Source organism: Amphiprion ocellaris, chromosome 1 (assembly GCF_022539595.1).
Source record: "Amphiprion ocellaris isolate individual 3 ecotype Okinawa chromosome 1, ASM2253959v1, whole genome shotgun sequence".
Classification (NCBI taxonomy): Eukaryota; Metazoa; Chordata; class Actinopteri; family Pomacentridae; genus Amphiprion; species Amphiprion ocellaris.
Genome location: NC_072766.1, coordinates 40,557,389 through 40,574,990, shown reverse-complemented (window position 1 = coordinate 40,574,990; position 17,602 = coordinate 40,557,389). Strand labels below are relative to the sequence as shown.

Sequence of the window (17,602 nt, the reverse complement as noted above, 5' to 3'; positions counted from 1 at the left end):
GCGAAATTTGCTGGATTTTGGTTGATTTTTTTGCGAATGTTCTTAAGAAACATTTTTAACATTTCTTTTTTCCACCAAAAAATGTTCAAACATTTCCCAGAAATGCTGAAAATTTGGACATCAGAAGTTTCACTGGGAACTTTTTTTTTCTCTCCACATTTTCAAACTTTAAAACGGATCAATTTTGACCTGCAGGACGACACAAGGTTAACAGCAACTCTTTGGTTGTTTTTACTGAAGTTAATATTTTGTTCAGTCTTGTCAAACTCAAAATTTTGCAAAAGAAAAGATGTAAGTAAGGAACATTCTGTTAAATTTAGTTTTTTTAATTTTGTTCAAATTTTTTAACTACATGTTATTAATATAGCACGGTATTATATATTTACACAACATGAGAATATATATTAACATGAAACATGCGGATGTAGTTTATAATGGAGTTTTATATTTTATTATAAAAAAGTATAAAATCTAGTACAAAACAATTAGGCCTATAACATATAATTAATAATATCTAAAGATATAAATTATTTGGTTGGTGGGTCCAGACAGGTGGAAGTTTAGTGGAAGAGGTTCAACCTGAGTCAGGACTCAGGGTGAGGTTTGGTTCCACCACTTCTCTTAAAGAAATTGACGAACCTCTTCCACCAGGACTTCTTCTTTTTTTCTGGTCTGTCCACCACCTCCTCTATAGAATCTATTTTCTGGTCGGAGTCATCTTCTTGTTTTTCAGAAAGTGCCGTCTTTATCTCTGCTTCAAGACGGCACTTTTCCACCTCCCACTGGTGCTGCAGTTCCTTAAGGTGCAGCTGAGTTTTTTCAAGCTCCATTTTTAGTTGGGAGTTTTGGTTGACCTGTTCGACCAAACAGGTTTCCATCTCCGTCTTTTCTTTTCTGACTTCTTGTAGAGATGCTTCCATTTGTTCAATGGTGAATGAAGCCTCTCTCATTTTCAGTTGTTCTTTATCCAGATCCATGGACAGATCAGCAATCTGTCTCTTGGATTCTGCCTGGATAGCTTTCAGCTGCAGAATCTGTTCTTCAGCAGACAGAGGATTTTCCTCAACAACAGCCTCTGGCCCCGGTGTCTTTATGGGCTCTGGCTTTGGTGTCTCCATGGGCTGTGCTGCGGTCTTTGGCACTGGTCTGGCCAGGGGTTCTGGCCTGGGTCCAGTTGCAGGCTGGGGTCTTGGTCTGGCCAAGATGTCTAGACCGGGTCTAGCAGCAGGGCTTGGACCGGGTCTAGCACCGGGCCTTGGACCGGGTCTAGCACGGGGCCATGGTCTGAGTCTAGCACCGGGCCATGGTCCAGGTCTAGCACCGGGCCTTGGACCGGGTCTAGCACGGGGCCATGGTCTGAGTCTAGCACCGGGCCTTGGTCCAGGTCTAGTTGCAGGTCTCGGTCCGGGTCTAGCACCGGGCCATGGTCCGAGTCTAGCACCGGGCCTCGGTCCGGGTCTAGCACCGGGCCTCGGTCCGGGTCTAGCAGTGGGCCTCAGTCCGGGTCTAGCAGCGGGCCTCGGTCCGGGTCTAGCCGCAGACTCTGTGTTGGGCTCTGTTGCTGTGGCTGCAGAACCCTCTTGGCTGCAACAGGCTGTCGGGGAAGTGGTGAGGCCGTGGGGGACCGGCACCGTCAACCCAAACGCCACTTTGAGACAGGACTTCTTGTCGATTTTCTGTCTCTTTGGGACAGTCTGTTGTTCCTCAATGATTGCACTGCAGATGGTGAAGTTCCTTCTTTGCCTCTGCAGAGCTGGAAAATCCTCAAAACTCAGAATGCTTGATTCCATTACTACGAGATTTGATGAGACTTGCACGAGATTTCCGTCAGATTTCCGTCAGATTTCCACGGTCTTTGTGGTTCGCTGGTCGTTGGTCTTTGTTGTTCACTGGTCGTTGGTCTTTGTGGTTCGGTGGTTGTTGGTCTTTGTTGTTCGCTGGTAGTTGGTCTTTGTTGTTCGATGGTGGCTGTGTACTGACTGGACTGAAGATCAGACAGTTGTATTTATACTTTTTCTTAATTATGACATCATCATGACATCACAAATTTTGCTCCAATCAGATCATCATGACTGTGACATTTGATAAGCTTTGTGACATCATGATGTTCTGCTCAGAATGTCACATGACACTGAATGTTGTTGCCTTGCAACAAAGTTTCCAACCACACACAGCAGAGTTCCAGGCTGTAGACCACATAAAGACCTTTGTTTGTCTGCTTTACCCTCAACCCTGCCCTTCCACATGTTCCAACAACAGGAGTTTTAATATGAACTCTGTGGAGATCCACTCTTTTATAGCCTCAAGTGAAAAGTTAAGGAACTTCAGTTTCTGATGTTTTGGTGGCTTGGATTTAGAGGTGAAGCACTTTGTGATGCGTTTTAAAAAATGCTGTATAAATAAAGTTTATCATTATTATTTTTAGAAATAATAATAATAAAAAGGTAAAACAGCAAATTTTCACCTTAGTATGAGTTCTCTGTGGATAATAAAATTGTCCAGACATGTTTAATAGATAGGAGAGGGGCTCATCTTTCTTCATCTTGCACTCAAGATGAAGAAAAAAATGAATTATTGAGCCAATTTTAAGTTACTGCAACTTATTTTTTTTTTATTATTATTACTGCTTTAATAAAGCCCTCTATAGCTGAACATAGTTTTCAAATAAAACTTAGCATTTTAACCACTAGAATGCTAAAGCAAAGGGTGCAACGCCAGATTTCACTGCTAAATATCCATTGGCAACATCACAATTAAAAATACTCTTAAATTAATTACTGTCTGAAATTGTCTGGGCTTGTTTCATAGACAGGAGAGGGAATGATTTTTCTTCATCTTGCACCAAAGATGAAGGGAAAAAAATAGAACTATTAAGCCAATTTTATGAAGTTATGACAATTTAAATTTAGTTTTGAATCAACTAACGCATAAATTTAAGTTAAAATTGCACAAAATATGAAGCTGATGCAAAATTATGATGTCACCTGATCCATCAAAATCATGTTTGCAGCTTTTCAGGTTTAAATAAATCATTATTTAGTGAATCTTTATCTTGTAATTATGCGTTAGATGAGATAATTATTGAGTTATATTTGATTATTAACTACATGATGATGAAAAATGTAATGGCGTATTCCTTGGTGGAGTAATAATATATATTTTTTAAATTTTAAAAAAGCTTCCTAAATTAATAAAATTACCAAATATGTATTTACTTTTTCTTCTGTCCCAGTCTTTTCAAAGAAGCTCTCCAGATATGTTAGTTTTTTTTTTTATTAGTTTTGACAGGGGTTAGATTGACGGCTTCATTTAACTGCCAGGCATGAAAACTGACAAAAGTGTGGTAAACGAGCACAGACGGGAAGTCATGGGAAGATGATCTCATCATTTTTCAAAATAAAGCCCCCTGCAGACTCCGCCGTGCAGCCTGGTACCGGCCCGCCGCCCAGTGGTTGGAGACCGCTGATGTTTGAAGCCCCAGAAGTCTCGCTCTGTGTTTTTGAGGCTATCAGTACACTGCAGTTTCAAGGAATGCTCAGCCATGGTGTTGGACGCTTATTTTGTTCATGATTTTACCCAAAAACACGTCATATGGACATATTTGGCAAGGAAGAAAAAAACTTTTATGTGCAGCTGTTATAATTTCACTCAAAACAAGGGGAAATAAATAAATACATGTCACAGAAAAGGTAACAGACATACTATTATGTTTTTCATTGTGCAAATTTAGAGCATGGCGTATCTTGTCTTCTGGTCTAGTTGCTCTCAGAATAGCAGCCTCAGCTAGCACTAGAGGTGTGCCAATTATTTGCCCCGGCACTGCTCCCTGAACCAACACCTCCTCACCTGCAGCTGTGCAAAAACCACCCCACTGCCACAGCATCACTAAATACACTGACTAAAATACACTGTATGTGCTGTGTGGTACATAGAGAGCCACTGAGGAGAGCATGGATTGTTCACATCCAGCATTGCAGTTGAACTTCCTGCAATCTTGTTTGACTTCAACTTAGTTGTAGGTTCCAGTCGAGTGCATGGCCTTGGTTGCAGGTGGGAGGTCAGTGAGGGATTGTGTCCTTGGTAGGTGCATCTCCAAAATCAGGAAATGAAGAGGGGAAACAGTAGGAACTGGTTCTTCATTTGCAAGTAAAAAGATCAAACTTGAGATACCCATAGATAACCTGTCATACCGATAGCTCTCTATAGATTCCAGAGAAGTTACAGAGGGAATTTTACATTACAGTTTGAAAGAAACTAAGGAAGTGAAGTGATCTCCACAAAATGACACTCCAATACAACTACACTGCATTCTCAAATGTGTGTAAAAATGTAATTTTGTTTAGAAATGAATGCAATTTCTGACTTGTGACATTGTGAAAAAGGCGGCAAGTTTGAAAGTGTTAGGATCCTGCTCTAGTCCCTGCCCTTCTTTCCCTTTTTCCTCTTTTTCCTCCTTTCTCCCCTGTCATGATTTGTTTCTGTGTTGACCTGTCTCTCTTTGGCTCCCTCTGTCTGTCTGTCACTTCTCCCTCATGTGTCTCTCTCTCTCCCTGTCTCTCACCCTTCTGCTTCACCTGCTTCACCTGCCCGCATTCTGTCTTGCTGATTGCTTCAATGAGTTCCAGCTGCAGCAATCAGTTCACACCATTCACCTGTTCTCCACCTCACCTCCACCTATTTAAGCTCTGCCCGTTCATTCACTCCCTGCCGGATCATCGACCCACATGCCCTCTGTTTTTGGACTCTGTTTTCGCACTCTGTTTTGCACTCTGTTTTTGGACTCTTTTTCCCCTCCTCTGGATTTCCCTCATTTGGACTCAGCAGTTCTTTTGGATTCTCGCTAGCCCTGTTTTGTCCCCAGCCAGTAGCTCCAGTCTCATCTCCGTTCACCCCAGATTCCCCGAGCCTGCTTCCCTACCCCTTCTGTTCAGTTCCCCCATTTTTGTGAGTATCCCTCCTTCGCTTAGTTTTGTTTGTTCTAGTTTCGTGATCTTCTGTTCTCAAATTCATAGTGTTTGTTAGTGGTTTAGTTTAGTCTGTTTTCCCCTCGGTTATCAGTTTCCCCATTTTGTGAGTATCCCTCTTTAGCTTAGTTTTGTTTAGTCGGTTCAGTTTGTAGATTTCCGTTTTTATAGTCATAGAGTTTGTTGTTAGAGTTTAGTAGTTTTGGTTTGGTTCTCCCCCCCAGTTCAGTTCTGTGTTCCTGTATTGATTAGTTATTTTGTGAAATAAATCTCTTTCAGTTATTCATTCGTCTGTCAGTTTCTGTGAGTCTGCGCTTGGGTTCCCCAGCTCCCCCCCGTAACAGTATGATCCGGCCAAAATTGAACCCAGCAGGCTCACAGACTGGCTCTGACCCTACACCATATCCCCTAGGCATTTTCTTTTCAAGTAAGGAATACAATGAATATTTCGACCTCCAGCTCCAGTTGTGGGGTTTGTGGACGAAGGCTGAGGATCAGGGGCTCAAAGACGAGGTGGTGTCTTTGGGTCACAGGGCGGCCACCAAGATGCCCTGGCTAACGAGCCACCTGCCTGATTACGTTTTAGAGTTCCTGAACTCTCCCTTGCCTTTTGTGAACCAGCCTACCTCAGCCACATATTCAACCTGCACTCCACCTGCTAGCCCCCAGCCCACTAGTTTCCCCGCAGATCCTGTTTCACCAAGCCCCCTGGACGATGTTAGCAGCAAGTCGTCTTTCGAGGGGACCCGTCTCGCTTTCAAGCCTAGCTCTGGTCGAAAGCGGGGTCCCCGACACCGGAGTTCCCAGTCACCTCCCATCTCCATCTCCTCTAGCGACCTGTGCTCTTTCCTGCTCGATAGAGCACTTGGACTAGACAATTTCCACCCCAGCCAGATCAGTTCCCCACCTGAACCCGGACCCCAGTACCCTGACGAGCCACCCTCCAGAAGGTCTTCCAGAAGGAAGAGAGGTTCCCGGAGACCCCAGACCTCGCCGCCGCCGAGCGCCGCAGAGGTCCTGCCGCCACCGCCGAGCACCGCAGAGGTCCTGCCGAGCGCCGCAGAGGTCCTGCCGCCGCGCGCCGCAGAGTTCCTGCCGCCGCCGCCGAACGCCGCAGAGGTCCTGCCGCCGCCGCCGAGCGCCACAGAGGTCCCGCCGCTGCCGCCGAGCGCTGCAGAGGCCTCGCTGCTCCCCAGCGCCCAGACCTCGCCACTCCGCAGCAGCCACCGAGGTTCCACTGCCACGCCCCGTCTCCTGACCATCACCGAGGGGGTCGACGACGCCGCCTCACCCGTCTCCGAGGGGGTCGACGACGCCGCCTCACCCGTCTCCGAGGGGGTCGACGACGCCGCCTCACCCGTCTCCGAGGGGGTCGACGACGCCGCCTCACCCGTCTCCGAGGGGGTCGACGACGCCGCCTCACCCGTCTCCAAGGGGGTCGACGACGTCGCCACACCCGTCTCCGAGGGGGTCGACGCTGTCGACGCCGCCTCACTCGCCTCCGTCTCCGAGGGGGTCGACGCTGTCGACGCCGCCTCACTCGCCTCCGTCTCCGAGGGGGTCGACGCTGTCCACGCCGCCTCACTCGCCTCCGTCTCCGAGGGGGTCGACGCTGTCGACGCCGCCTCACTCGCCTCCGTCTCCGAGGGGGTCGACGCTGTCCACGCCGCCTCACTCGCCTCCGTCTCCGAGGGGGTCGACGCTGTCGACGCCGCCTCACTCGCCTCCGTCTCCGAGCGGGTCGACGCTGTCGACGCCGCCTCACTCTCCTTCGTCTCCGAGGGGGTCGACGCTGTCGACGCCGCCTCACTCGCCTCCGTCTCCGAGCGGGTCGACGCTGTCGACGCCGCCTCCACCTCAGTTCCCGAGCGGGTCGACGCTGTCGACGCCGCCTCAGTTCCCGAGCGGGTCGATGCTGTCGACGCCGCCTCAGTTCCCGAGCGGGTCGACGCTGTCGACGCCGCCTCAGTTCCCGAGCGGGTCGATGCCGCCTCACTCGCCTCCGTCTCCGAGCGGGTCGACGCTGTCGACGCCGCCTCAGTTCCCGAGCGGGTCGACGCCGCCTCACTCACCTCCGTCTCCGAGCGGGTCGACGCCGCCTCACTCGCCTCCATCTCCGAGCGGGTCGACGCTGTCGATGCCGCCTCCGCCTCAGTTCCCGAGCGTGTCGACGCTGTCGACGCCGCCTCAGTTCCCGAGCGGGTCGACGCTGTCGACGCCGCCTCAGTTCCCGAGCGGGTCGACGCTGTCGACGCCGCCTCAGTTCCCGAGCGGGTCGACGCTGTCGACGCCGCCTCAGTTCCCGAGCGGGTCGACGCTGTCGACGCCGCCTCAGTTCCCGAGCGGGTCGACGCTGTCGACGCCGCCTCAGTTCCCGAGCGGGTCGACGCTGTCGACGCCGCCTCCGCCTCAGTTCCCGAGCGGGTCGACGCTGTCGACGCCGTCTCCGCCTCAAAACAGCCCGGGTCAGCTGACCAATCCCCTGGCCGGGAGACTGTAGAGCCCGGGTCAGCTGACCAATCCCCTGGCCGAGAGACTGTAGAGCCCGGGTCAGCTGACCAATCCCCTGGCCGAGAGACTGTAGAGCCCGGGTCAGCTGACCAATCCCCTGGCCGAGAGACTGTTGAGCCCGGGTCAGCTGACCAATCCCCTGGCCGAGAGACTTTAGAGTCCGGGTCAGCTGACCAATCCCCTGGCCGAGAGACTGTTGAGCCCGGGTCAGCTGACCAATCCCCTGGCCGAGAGACTGTTGAGCCCATGTCAGCCAACGGATCCTCCAGTCAAGAGACTGTTCAGCCTCAGTCTGCTGACCAATCCTCCGGCCAAAAGACTGTGCCTGTGTCCACTGACAAACCTCCTGCTTCTGAGTCTCCGTCTGCAGTGGCCACCCCCGCTCCCAAGTCTCCAGAGGGGTCCCGCCTTCGTCGGTCCCCAGCCCGGCCTCCAGAGGGGTCCCGCCTTCGTCGGTCCCCAGCCCGGCCTCCAGAGGGGTCCCGCCTTCGTCGGTCCCCAGCCCGGCCTCCAGAGGGGTCCCGCCTTCGTCGGTCCCCAGCCCGGCCTCCAGAGGGGTTCCGCCTTCGTCTTGTCCGCCGCTGCCGGCCTCCCGAGGGTCCCCGTCTCGTCCGCCACTGCCGGCCTCCCGAGGGTCCCCGTCTCGTCCGCCGCTGCCTGCCTCCCGAGGGTCCCCGTCTCGTCCGCCGCTGCCGGCCTCCCGAGGGTCCCCGTCTCGTCCGCCGCTGGCCTCCCGAGGGGTTCCGCCTCCTCCGTCGTCGGCCTCCAGAGTGGCTCCGCCGTCGGCCTCCAGAGTGGCTCCGCCGTCGGCCTCCAGAGTGGCTCCGCCGTCGGCCTCCAGAGTGGCTCCGCCGTCGGCCTCCAGAGTGGCTCCGCCGTCGGCCTCCAGAGTGGCTCCGCCGTCGGCCTCCAGAGTGGCTCCGCCGTCGGCCTCCAGAGTGGCTCCGCCGTCGGCCTCCAGAGTGGCTCCGCCGTCGGCCTCCAGAGTGGCTCCGTCGCCGGCCTCCAGAGTGCCTCCGTCGCCGGCCTCCCGAGTGGCTTCGCCTCCTCCGTTGCCGGCCTCCCGAGTGGCTTCGCCTCCTCCGCCGCCGGCCTCCCGAGTGGCTTCGCCGCCTCCGTCGCCGGCCTCCCGAGTGGCTTCGCCTCCTCCGTCGCCGGCCTCCCGAGTGGCTTCGCCGCCTCCGCCGCCGGCCTCCCGAGTGGCTTCGCCGCCTCCGTCGCCGGCCTCCCGAGTGGCTTCGCCGCCTCCGTCGCCGGCCTCCCGAGTGGCTTCGCCGCCTCCGTCGCCGGCCTCCCGAGTGGCTTCGCCGCCTCCGTCGCCGGCCTCCCGAGTGGCTTCGCCGCCTCCGTCGCCGGCCTCCCGAGTGGCTTCGCCGCCTCCGTCGCCGGCCTCCAGAGTGGCACCCGGGCCGTCCTCCGGAACGGCCTCGTCTGCCTGCCCAGCACCCGGGCCGTCCTCCAGAACGGCCTCGTCTGCCCGTCCAGCACCCGGGCCGTCCGTCAGCCTTTGAATTTTTTGTTTTGTGTTTGACCAGCCTTTGAACTATTCTCTGGTCTGTTTTTGTTTTTGAACTTTGTTTTGCAGCCTCAGTGCTGCCCCAGACTGATCTGGACACTTTGTTTTGTCCCTCCGTCCTGACCCCCTCCGCCCACCCAGCTCCTCTTGGACTTCCGTCTCTGTCCCTCCGTCCTGTTCCCCCTCCACCCACCCGACTCCTCTTGGATTTTTGTTTCTGTCCCTCCGTCCAGACCCCCTCCGCACGCCCTGTGCTTCTTGGATTTTGTTTCTGGACCCCCTCCTCTTCAGTGACCAGCTCCTTGTTCGGTTTTTCGTGCGCCAGGAGGCGCACGTAGAGGGGGGGGTACTGTTAGGATCCTGCTCTAGTCCCTGCCCTTCTTTCCCTTTTTCCTCTTTTTCCTCCTTTCTCCCCTGTCATGATTTGTTTCTGTGTTGACCTGTCTCTCTTTGGCTCCCTCTGTCTGTCTGTCACTTCTCCCTCATGTGTCTCTCTCTCTCCCTGTCTCTCACCCTTCTGCTTCACCTGCTTCACCTGCCCGCATTCTGTCTTGCTGATTGCTTCAATGAGTTCCAGCTGCAGCAATCAGTTCACACCATTCACCTGTTCTCCACCTCACCTCCACCTATTTAAGCTCTGCCCGTTCATTCACTCCCTGCCGGATCATCGACCCACATGCCCTCTGTTTTTGGACTCTGTTTTCGCACTCTGTTTTGCACTCTGTTTTTGGACTCTTTTTCCCCTCCTCTGGATTTCCCTCATTTGGACTCAGCAGTTCTTTTGGATTCTCGCTAGCCCTGTTTTGTCCCCAGCCAGTAGCTCCAGTCTCATCTCCGTTCACCCCAGATTCCCCGAGCCTGCTTCCCTACCCCTTCTGTTCAGTTCCCCCATTTTTGTGAGTATCCCTCCTTCGCTTAGTTTTGTTTGTTCTAGTTTCGTGATCTTCTGTTCTCAAATTCATAGTGTTTGTTAGTGGTTTAGTTTAGTCTGTTTTCCCCTCGGTTATCAGTTTCCCCATTTTGTGAGTATCCCTCTTTAGCTTAGTTTTGTTTAGTCGGTTCAGTTTGTAGATTTCCGTTTTTATAGTCATAGAGTTTGTTGTTAGAGTTTAGTAGTTTTGGTTTGGTTCTCCCCCCCAGTTCAGTTCTGTGTTCCTGTATTGATTAGTTATTTTGTGAAATAAATCTCTTTCAGTTATTCATTCGTCTGTCAGTTTCTGTGAGTCTGCGCTTGGGTTCCCCAGCTCCCCCCCGTAACAGAAAGAGCTTAAAATGTCTGCATTAGTAGGACGAAGGGCTGGTTGGTTTCATAGACCAGCAGAGCAACTTTCTCCCAGAAGACCAGCGTTTGGGTCCCGTGATGGACGAAAGACCATCAGCCTCAGAATTAAGTTCCATTTTCTGTCGTTTACTTTCATCCTTCACTTTTAGGTTTTTCTCTTTCGATTTCTGGTGCAGTTTAGGCACCAAAACTACACTTTTAAACACTTTCACATGCTAGAAGCTTTGGAAAGGTTTAGCACCAAAATTACTTGGTTAGGGTTTGGAAAAATGGCATGGCTAGCATTAGAATATGACTTATTACATGTTTGAAGCGTCTCCTCTGTTTTCTGGGTTACCAGAGTGACACATCTCACCCTGTCTGATGTTGTTGATTGGAACACCAGTGAAGCAGTAAAATACGTGACAAAGATGCATCGATTAGAAACATATTTGTGATACAAACCTAATCTGGCAGACAATCCCTCCAAACTAAACTGAGAATGCAGTTCTCAGTTACTGTTGAGAATGGTATAGAAATGTGGTTTTGTGGAGCCTGGGTTGTTCTTTGCAGCTTAGGAATTACATTTTCCTGCATGTGGTCCATTCACCCAATGTTTGAGGCAGTTGAGGTGAGCAGTTATAAAACTTCATAAAGGTGGTGTTTGTACAATTAGGTGAACAATAGAATTGGAAACTGCCTCAGGACTGTGGACCTTTGGGAGTCACCAGGTTCAATGTGTCTCTTAGTTTATAGCTGATTTATTTCAGATGGTACTTGTCTTGTATATTATAATCTAATTGACACTCAGAGAATATTGTGGTGCAAGATCACTGAATGAGCTCTGAAGCTGGAGATTCATTCCAAGTTCCCCCCCCCAAAAACAAATAAATCCAATTAAACATTCATGCAAGCTACTAATGCACCATAATGCATTTTTCTGCTGCACACTGGTGACCTCAGTATGTTCACAACTCAGTATGAAACGCGCTGCAGTGTTATAAGTCACTGTGTAACCACATTATTATCTAAACTTTTCAGAGCCAACTTTTAAGGCTGCAGGTGTTGAGGATTTTATACATAAAACAAACATTTTCATTGGAACACTCCTCAGAAATTCTTCAAGGTCTCCGGCAGCATCAAAGTCTGAGTGAAATTAGGTATCTTTCGCTGAAAAGCAGAGCCAAACTGTTGCTATGCAGCTAACTACAACATAAGGGTTAAACATTAATAAATCACATATTTGAGAGAAGAAGAGCATCAGATCTCTTCATTTATTCACAGTTAATATCTTTTTTTCTGGCTCCACTCTTCATGACAGTCGATTTGCTTCAATAATTTGTCTCCCAGATGAATTTAGAAATGTTAACACGTTTTTAAAGAGCAGGAACTCGACTCCGATGATAAAAGATGGGAGCACAACATTCCACGTCGCTATTTATTACCTCCGTTTTGATTTGTCGCTGCACATAATGAGAGCAAAATGAAGAGAAACGTCTCCACATTAACTCCAGAAATAGTCTCATCTGAGGCTGGGAGAGGACAGAGCGAACGCCTTTCACCCACACAAGTTTAGGCACAAATCTTCATTGCCATCCCGTGACCTTTTCAGCACTGAGGCATGCCACTTTCAACAGGAACGCCGTGGAGTTTCTGAAACAGCCAGAGACAGCTGACAAAAGGAGCCAGGCTGCTTTTAATCCTGGTAGTGGCTGATGTAAATGTTAACTCGTGACCCTTCATTATGAGGACATAATGGCAGAGATTCTGAGGGCAATGGAAGATGTCTGATGAGGAGCAGAGCAGTTTGTAATACAGATTCACCTCTAGGAGGAAGCAGCTGATTTAAATATAATTTTTTTAAAAAATGTTTTAAAGAGCTGTGGAATATTGTAACAACAACAAAAAAAAATTTTTAAAAACACTGAAAACAACAGCAAAGATCTGTAAAATGATGATCATGTGGTAAAACTGCCTATTTTTTTGGTGACATTTTGTAAAATAAATAATTAGTATTTGTTCAAAATGCAGATTTTTTTTATTGTGAATGCTATTTACAGTTTTGGTCTGTATTTATTTATTTTGTCATTGTTTTTTTTTTTTAATATATATACTCAACATGTGAATTAATATTTTTACTATGATTTTATAGATATTACCTGTAATTAAACAAAACATTGAAAATCTGTTAAACAGTTATTTTAAAATATATGTATATAATCCTGAATAAACATATCATTAATATATTGGATAATGTATAAATTAATTTTAAAAAATTGGGATTTTACTAGATAATGTCTGGAATGTACCATAAGAGAAAATCTGTATATTAATTATTTATTAATGTTTTACTAATATTTAATCCTTAATTTATTCTTAATTTTAAAAAATCTATATAATTTTTTGTGACGTACCATTATGTGGACGTAGTGGCAGATTTTTAAGCTAATGCTGCTGACTTGGTGGTTATTGTAGCTTTTTTTTTAAATCATCTATTATATTTACTCGAATGTATTTAACAATACGTGAAAACTTCTGAGGTGCTTAATTAATGTCCTCTCATCATATATACATAATAATTTATGAAAAACATGTGGACATGTACAGTTTTGATATTTTTTGTTACAATACAATTTCAATTTCTAATGTTTTTTTCAGTTGTGAGATATTATCTCAAATTTAACAAAACTGGAAAAAAATCTGAAAAATAACATTGCAAATGCTTGGTCATTTTTAAATTATAATAAGTAATAAAAAAATGTAAAATGACAAATATCTGTAAGATAAAGATATTTTTGCTTATTTAAATAATAATATAATTAATAAAAAATAATACAAACAATTTATAAAAATATCTATCTATTATATTATATTATATTATATTAATTATATTATATTAATTATATTATATTATATTATATTATATTATATTATATTATATTATATTATATTATATTATATTATATTATAGCAAGAGTGCAAATTATTGATTGTCCATCACAAATGATTAAATTGAGTCAAATTGATGTCATAAATTCTTCATTTGAGAGCACAAATTACTGTTCTGGGCTGCACTAGTGAACCAGAGGCAGCAGCTGATGATTGAGGTTAAAGCAGAGTTTGACAGGCAGGTATTTGGAGCTGAGGGAAGAACCGAACCAGAAGCTCCGTCTGGGTTCTGGAAGATGTTGGGTCTGGCAGGACAGAGGGGGGATGTTGAGGGTCCAGGGATCTGGAGGAAGCTGAAGGAAGCTGTAGGAAAAGGGAAACAGGCGTTAATCAGAAAAGGAGACTTAAAGAGTGGAAGAGTGGGAGCTGAGGATTGGATGAGGGTTTGATTACTGGAAGCGGCTGCAGCTGATGAAGCTCTGCTCCGACTCCTCAACACTCCTGCAATTAGAGGCTCGCACCAACAGAGACAGACAGAAGCCAGGAAACACAGCAGAGGAGCTGCAGTAATCACCGTGACATTGGATGAAAGAAGCAGCAATATCTATTAGAACAGCAGGAGGTGCTGGAAGGAGGAGGCACATCCAGCAGCTGCAGCTAAATGCTGCTGCTGCTGCTGCTGCTGTTTACGGTGCATATGGAAGGATTGACCCAAGAGCTGCTGAGTGGTAGCAGGAGGATCTTTCTGGTACCTGCATGAAAAATGGGAAAATCTGACATCAAGGGTGCAAAAAAATATGTAAAGCAAAACTGTGGGATGCTGAAATGTTAAAAAACATGGAAATATTGGGATAAAAATGTGAAATAATGATATTTTTAGCAGATTTAAACACAGGAAAACTGTTCTGTTTTTTTTTCATTTTTAAAAAATAATATAATTTTTAAATTTTTGGTCTATTTTTTTATTTTAATTTTTTTTGTATTTGTTTGTTTTGTTTTAATTTTGACCAAACAATTTAACAATTTGCCGAAACAGGGAAAATGTTTGAAATAATCGTTTAAATATATATACAATTTTTTCCTTAAAAGGGCACTTTTATGGTCAACTTTGGTCAAACTTTTTTTTTCAACACTCAACTTGTTAATTATGTTTTTCAGTGATTTTACTAGTTAGCTGTTAATTTAAATCATATGTGTGTGTGTGTATATATATATATATATATATATATATATAGATAGATATACACACATATATATAATTAGCTTATTTAAATGCAGTGCAGTTGTTTGTTTTTACAGCCAACATGTAAATTCCTGCCCTTTTCTGTTATTTTACTCGATATCTGAAATTTAACAAAACAGAGGAAATCTGTAAAATGACAGCTTAAAAAACATTCATAATTTTTCTGTCCTTAACATAAATAATTTTTCTTTCAAACTGTATAAAATATTTATAAGATGTGTTGCAGATTTAAAGGCAAGAAAAGCATGTCATTTTATAGCCAAATGAATGAATTACCATTTGTAAAAGAAAAAAATGTGTTTGTTAATTTTTTTTAAATGGACATTGTGCACAGTTTGGGCCTGTTGTTTTTATGGTTATCAAGTGGATTTTTGATTATCTGACATTATTTCAGGTTTTGTCTTTGTCTTTGTTGTACAGTCAACATGTCAACATCTGTAATTTCACAAAATAGAAGAACTCTAAAATATCAGCAAATTGTTCCGAGTTGTTGTTAAAGGCTGTTTTACAGTGTAGATTGAATCCCCCAGTTGTGGAGTGTCAGATAACTGCTAAAGTTTCACTTAGATTCCTTTCGTTTGTCTTCCTTTGCCCAAATGTTTGCTTTCACTGAGCAAAAGATGCACAGAAACAGTTTTTCCCCACATAAACATTGAGTTCTCACTTTCCAACCTCCATTAACACGGCAACGAATGAGTCGGCATCATCCCTAGCCACCTCCTCGGGCACTTTGTGTTTAATTGCGTCATGTCCTGGAGCGTTTCCATGGTGATCCGGGGGCGTCGCTGCCTCCAGGTTCCACTCATTTCTACTTTTTTTTCCCTTTAATTGTTGGTCACATTTAGAAAAGCAAACAGTTGGGATGCCCCCAGAGGCTTGAAAATCAACCAATATTCAGCAGGAATTATCCGAGCTTCTGTGGAGGTCGGTCCTGGGATCCACTTATAGACTTGATCCAATTAGTTTAGCAGTTTGGAATAAAGGCGGTGAGTCACATCACTTCAGTCGCCGCCTTGTTCTGTCGCTGCAGAAACCCCTGAAGCCATGGAGCAACAAACAGCCGCCGCTCTGTCTTCCCCTTTAAAAAACTCTCGCTTCAGTTTTCTTGTTCTATTTTACACGATTCATTATCCATCACTCCCCCCGTAGTTTCTTTGCTGTCGTCCTGCTGACTTCGCCTCACTTTTTCCTGCTCGTCTTCAGGAAGTCAAGCTTTTCTGCCCCGTAGACGAAGACAAAGAGCCGCGATAATTCTGGTCAGGCAGAGCGGAGCGTGTGGACGGCTGGGCTCCTAACGGACGGATCGCTCTGCCAGAGGAAGCAGCCGAGGTTTTGTTTCCTCGTTTCCGGCCTCGCAGAATCGTAACACAATGAAGTGAAATGTGTGTTAGTGGACACGACGCCTGCAAACACCTCAGGAACGTCTCAGTTCTTCTGACAGCTTCTGCATCTTTTATACCTGACAATATTGATTTCATTTCCTGTATTCAGGTGGAGACGTGGTCACTAATCCAGTAACATGTCCCATCATGCACTGCTTCCAAGAAGACGGATCAGAAAGACAACGGAGGACTGGTGTCATTTCCACAGATTAAGACGTATTTTGTAGAATTAAAACGTATTTTGTTGCTTTCATGGTGTTGAGGTGCATTTCTTTTTTAGAGTTAATACTAATTTTATAGTATCAAGATATATTTTTACAGTATTAGGTTAAGGTGTATTTTCTACTGTTAAGACTTTTTAAAATAATATTTGGACATATTTTCTAGTTTTAAGACTTATTTTACAGCATTTCTACTGTTAGGATGCACTTTAAAGAGCCAAGACATATTTTATAGCTTTAAGACATTTTCTTTTAGTTTTAAGACATATTTTATAGCATTGAAATCTTTTTTAACAATACTGAGATGTATTTTTTAGAGATAATATTTATTTTATAGTGTCATGATGCACTTTATAGTGTTCAGACATATTTGAATGGTATTCGGACATATTTTATGAAGTCATATTTTCTATTGTTAAGACTTTTTAAAATAATGTTAAGATGTATTTTATAGCACTTTATAGAGCTGAGACATATTTCATAGCATTCAAGGCCTATTTTTTTAGTGTTAAGATGCATTTTATGGTATTAAGACGTGATTTATAGCATTTAGACAAATTAAACAAAGTTTAGATGTATTTCTTATGACTTTTTTAATAATGTTAAGATATATTTTCTAGTTTTCAGACTTATTTCACAGCATTAAGTCAAATTTTCTACTGTTAAGATGCACTTTAAAGAGCTAAGATGAATTTGACAGCTTTAAGACGTATTTTTTTAGTGTTAAGATGTATTTTATAGCATTAAGATCGCATTTTAAAGCATTAAAATCTTATTTAATGGTATTGAGATGTACTTTTTACAGATAATATTTATTTTATAGTGTCATGACACTTTATAGTGTTTAGACATTTGAAAGCTATTCGGATGTATTTTATTAAGTCGTATTTTCTACTGTTCAGACTTTTTAAAATAATCTTAAGACATATTTTAAAGCTTTAAGGCGTGGTTTTTTTAGTGTTAAGACCAATTTTATAGTGTTGACACTTGTTTATTTTAGCATTAAGACGTATTTTATAGTGATTAGACATATATTTAGATGGCAGGAGACAAATCGATGAGTTATGGTCCAAAAATATTAAAATAAAAAACAATAATCCATATTGCTATGTTTAATAGAAGCAGAGTGATGTACCACAACACAAAGAAAAAAGTTTTCATTCACTAACTTTACAAAATTTGCTTCGTATAATATGAATTTATGTGAAAAATGACGGTCGTTCCCTACCATCGATCTGATTCGTGTTAACTGAGTGACTGCAGTGACGTTATTAACAACACCAAGACTCATCAAGTGTCCAAAAACAATCATTTAGCTGAAGAGCTCCCTATACAGTATAGACTATATAGTAGTCATGACAGGAATTGTGGAATGAGTGGATGATTTCTGACACACTAATCATGCATAATCGCCTGGAAATTGCATGTAATTGCACACCAGAAGCATGTAACCATGTAGCACTATATATAGGGAGCTACTAGCGCTGTGTTCGTACCATGTAGTGTTTCAGAAGGAGTTTTAGCACGTTCCATTCATGTAAAAATACCAGGATGTCTTCATGCATCATGTCTCCCCACCATTCTGACGGTGCAGCAGAAGATACGTCACATATGT

At 45.1% G+C, this 17,602-nt stretch overlaps 1 protein-coding gene and 2 long non-coding RNA genes across 3 annotated transcripts; 1 reads left to right on the top strand and 2 right to left on the bottom strand.

Moving 5' to 3' along the window:
• Nucleotides 1-584: 584 nt before the first annotated feature.
• On the bottom strand, nt 585-1,790 carry LOC129350870 (protein TsetseEP-like). Its single transcript, XM_055018922.1, has one exon. The coding sequence runs from the start codon at nt 1,788-1,790 to the stop codon at nt 585-587; it is 1,206 nt and encodes a 401-aa protein (XP_054874897.1).
• Nucleotides 1,791-13,274: 11,484 nt separating this feature from the next.
• Nucleotides 13,275-15,239, bottom strand: LOC129347300 (uncharacterized). The gene is made up of 2 exons (XR_008599337.1): nt 15,049-15,239; nt 13,275-13,504 (listed from the first exon to the last, which is right to left on the bottom strand). It is a non-coding gene; the product is annotated as an uncharacterized LOC129347300 (long non-coding RNA).
• A 389-nt stretch (nt 15,240-15,628) lies between these two features.
• On the top strand, nt 15,629-16,019 carry LOC118469833 (uncharacterized). Its single transcript, XR_004846798.2, has 2 exons — nt 15,629-15,766; nt 15,876-16,019. It is a non-coding gene; the product is annotated as an uncharacterized LOC118469833 (long non-coding RNA).
• The last annotated feature ends 1,583 nt before the right edge of the window (nt 16,020-17,602 follow it).

Coding starts and splice junctions, on each gene's coding strand:
- LOC129350870 (XM_055018922.1), bottom strand. CDS start 1,790: ATGGAATCAAGCATTCTGAGTTTTGAGGATTTTCCAGCTCTGCAGAGG.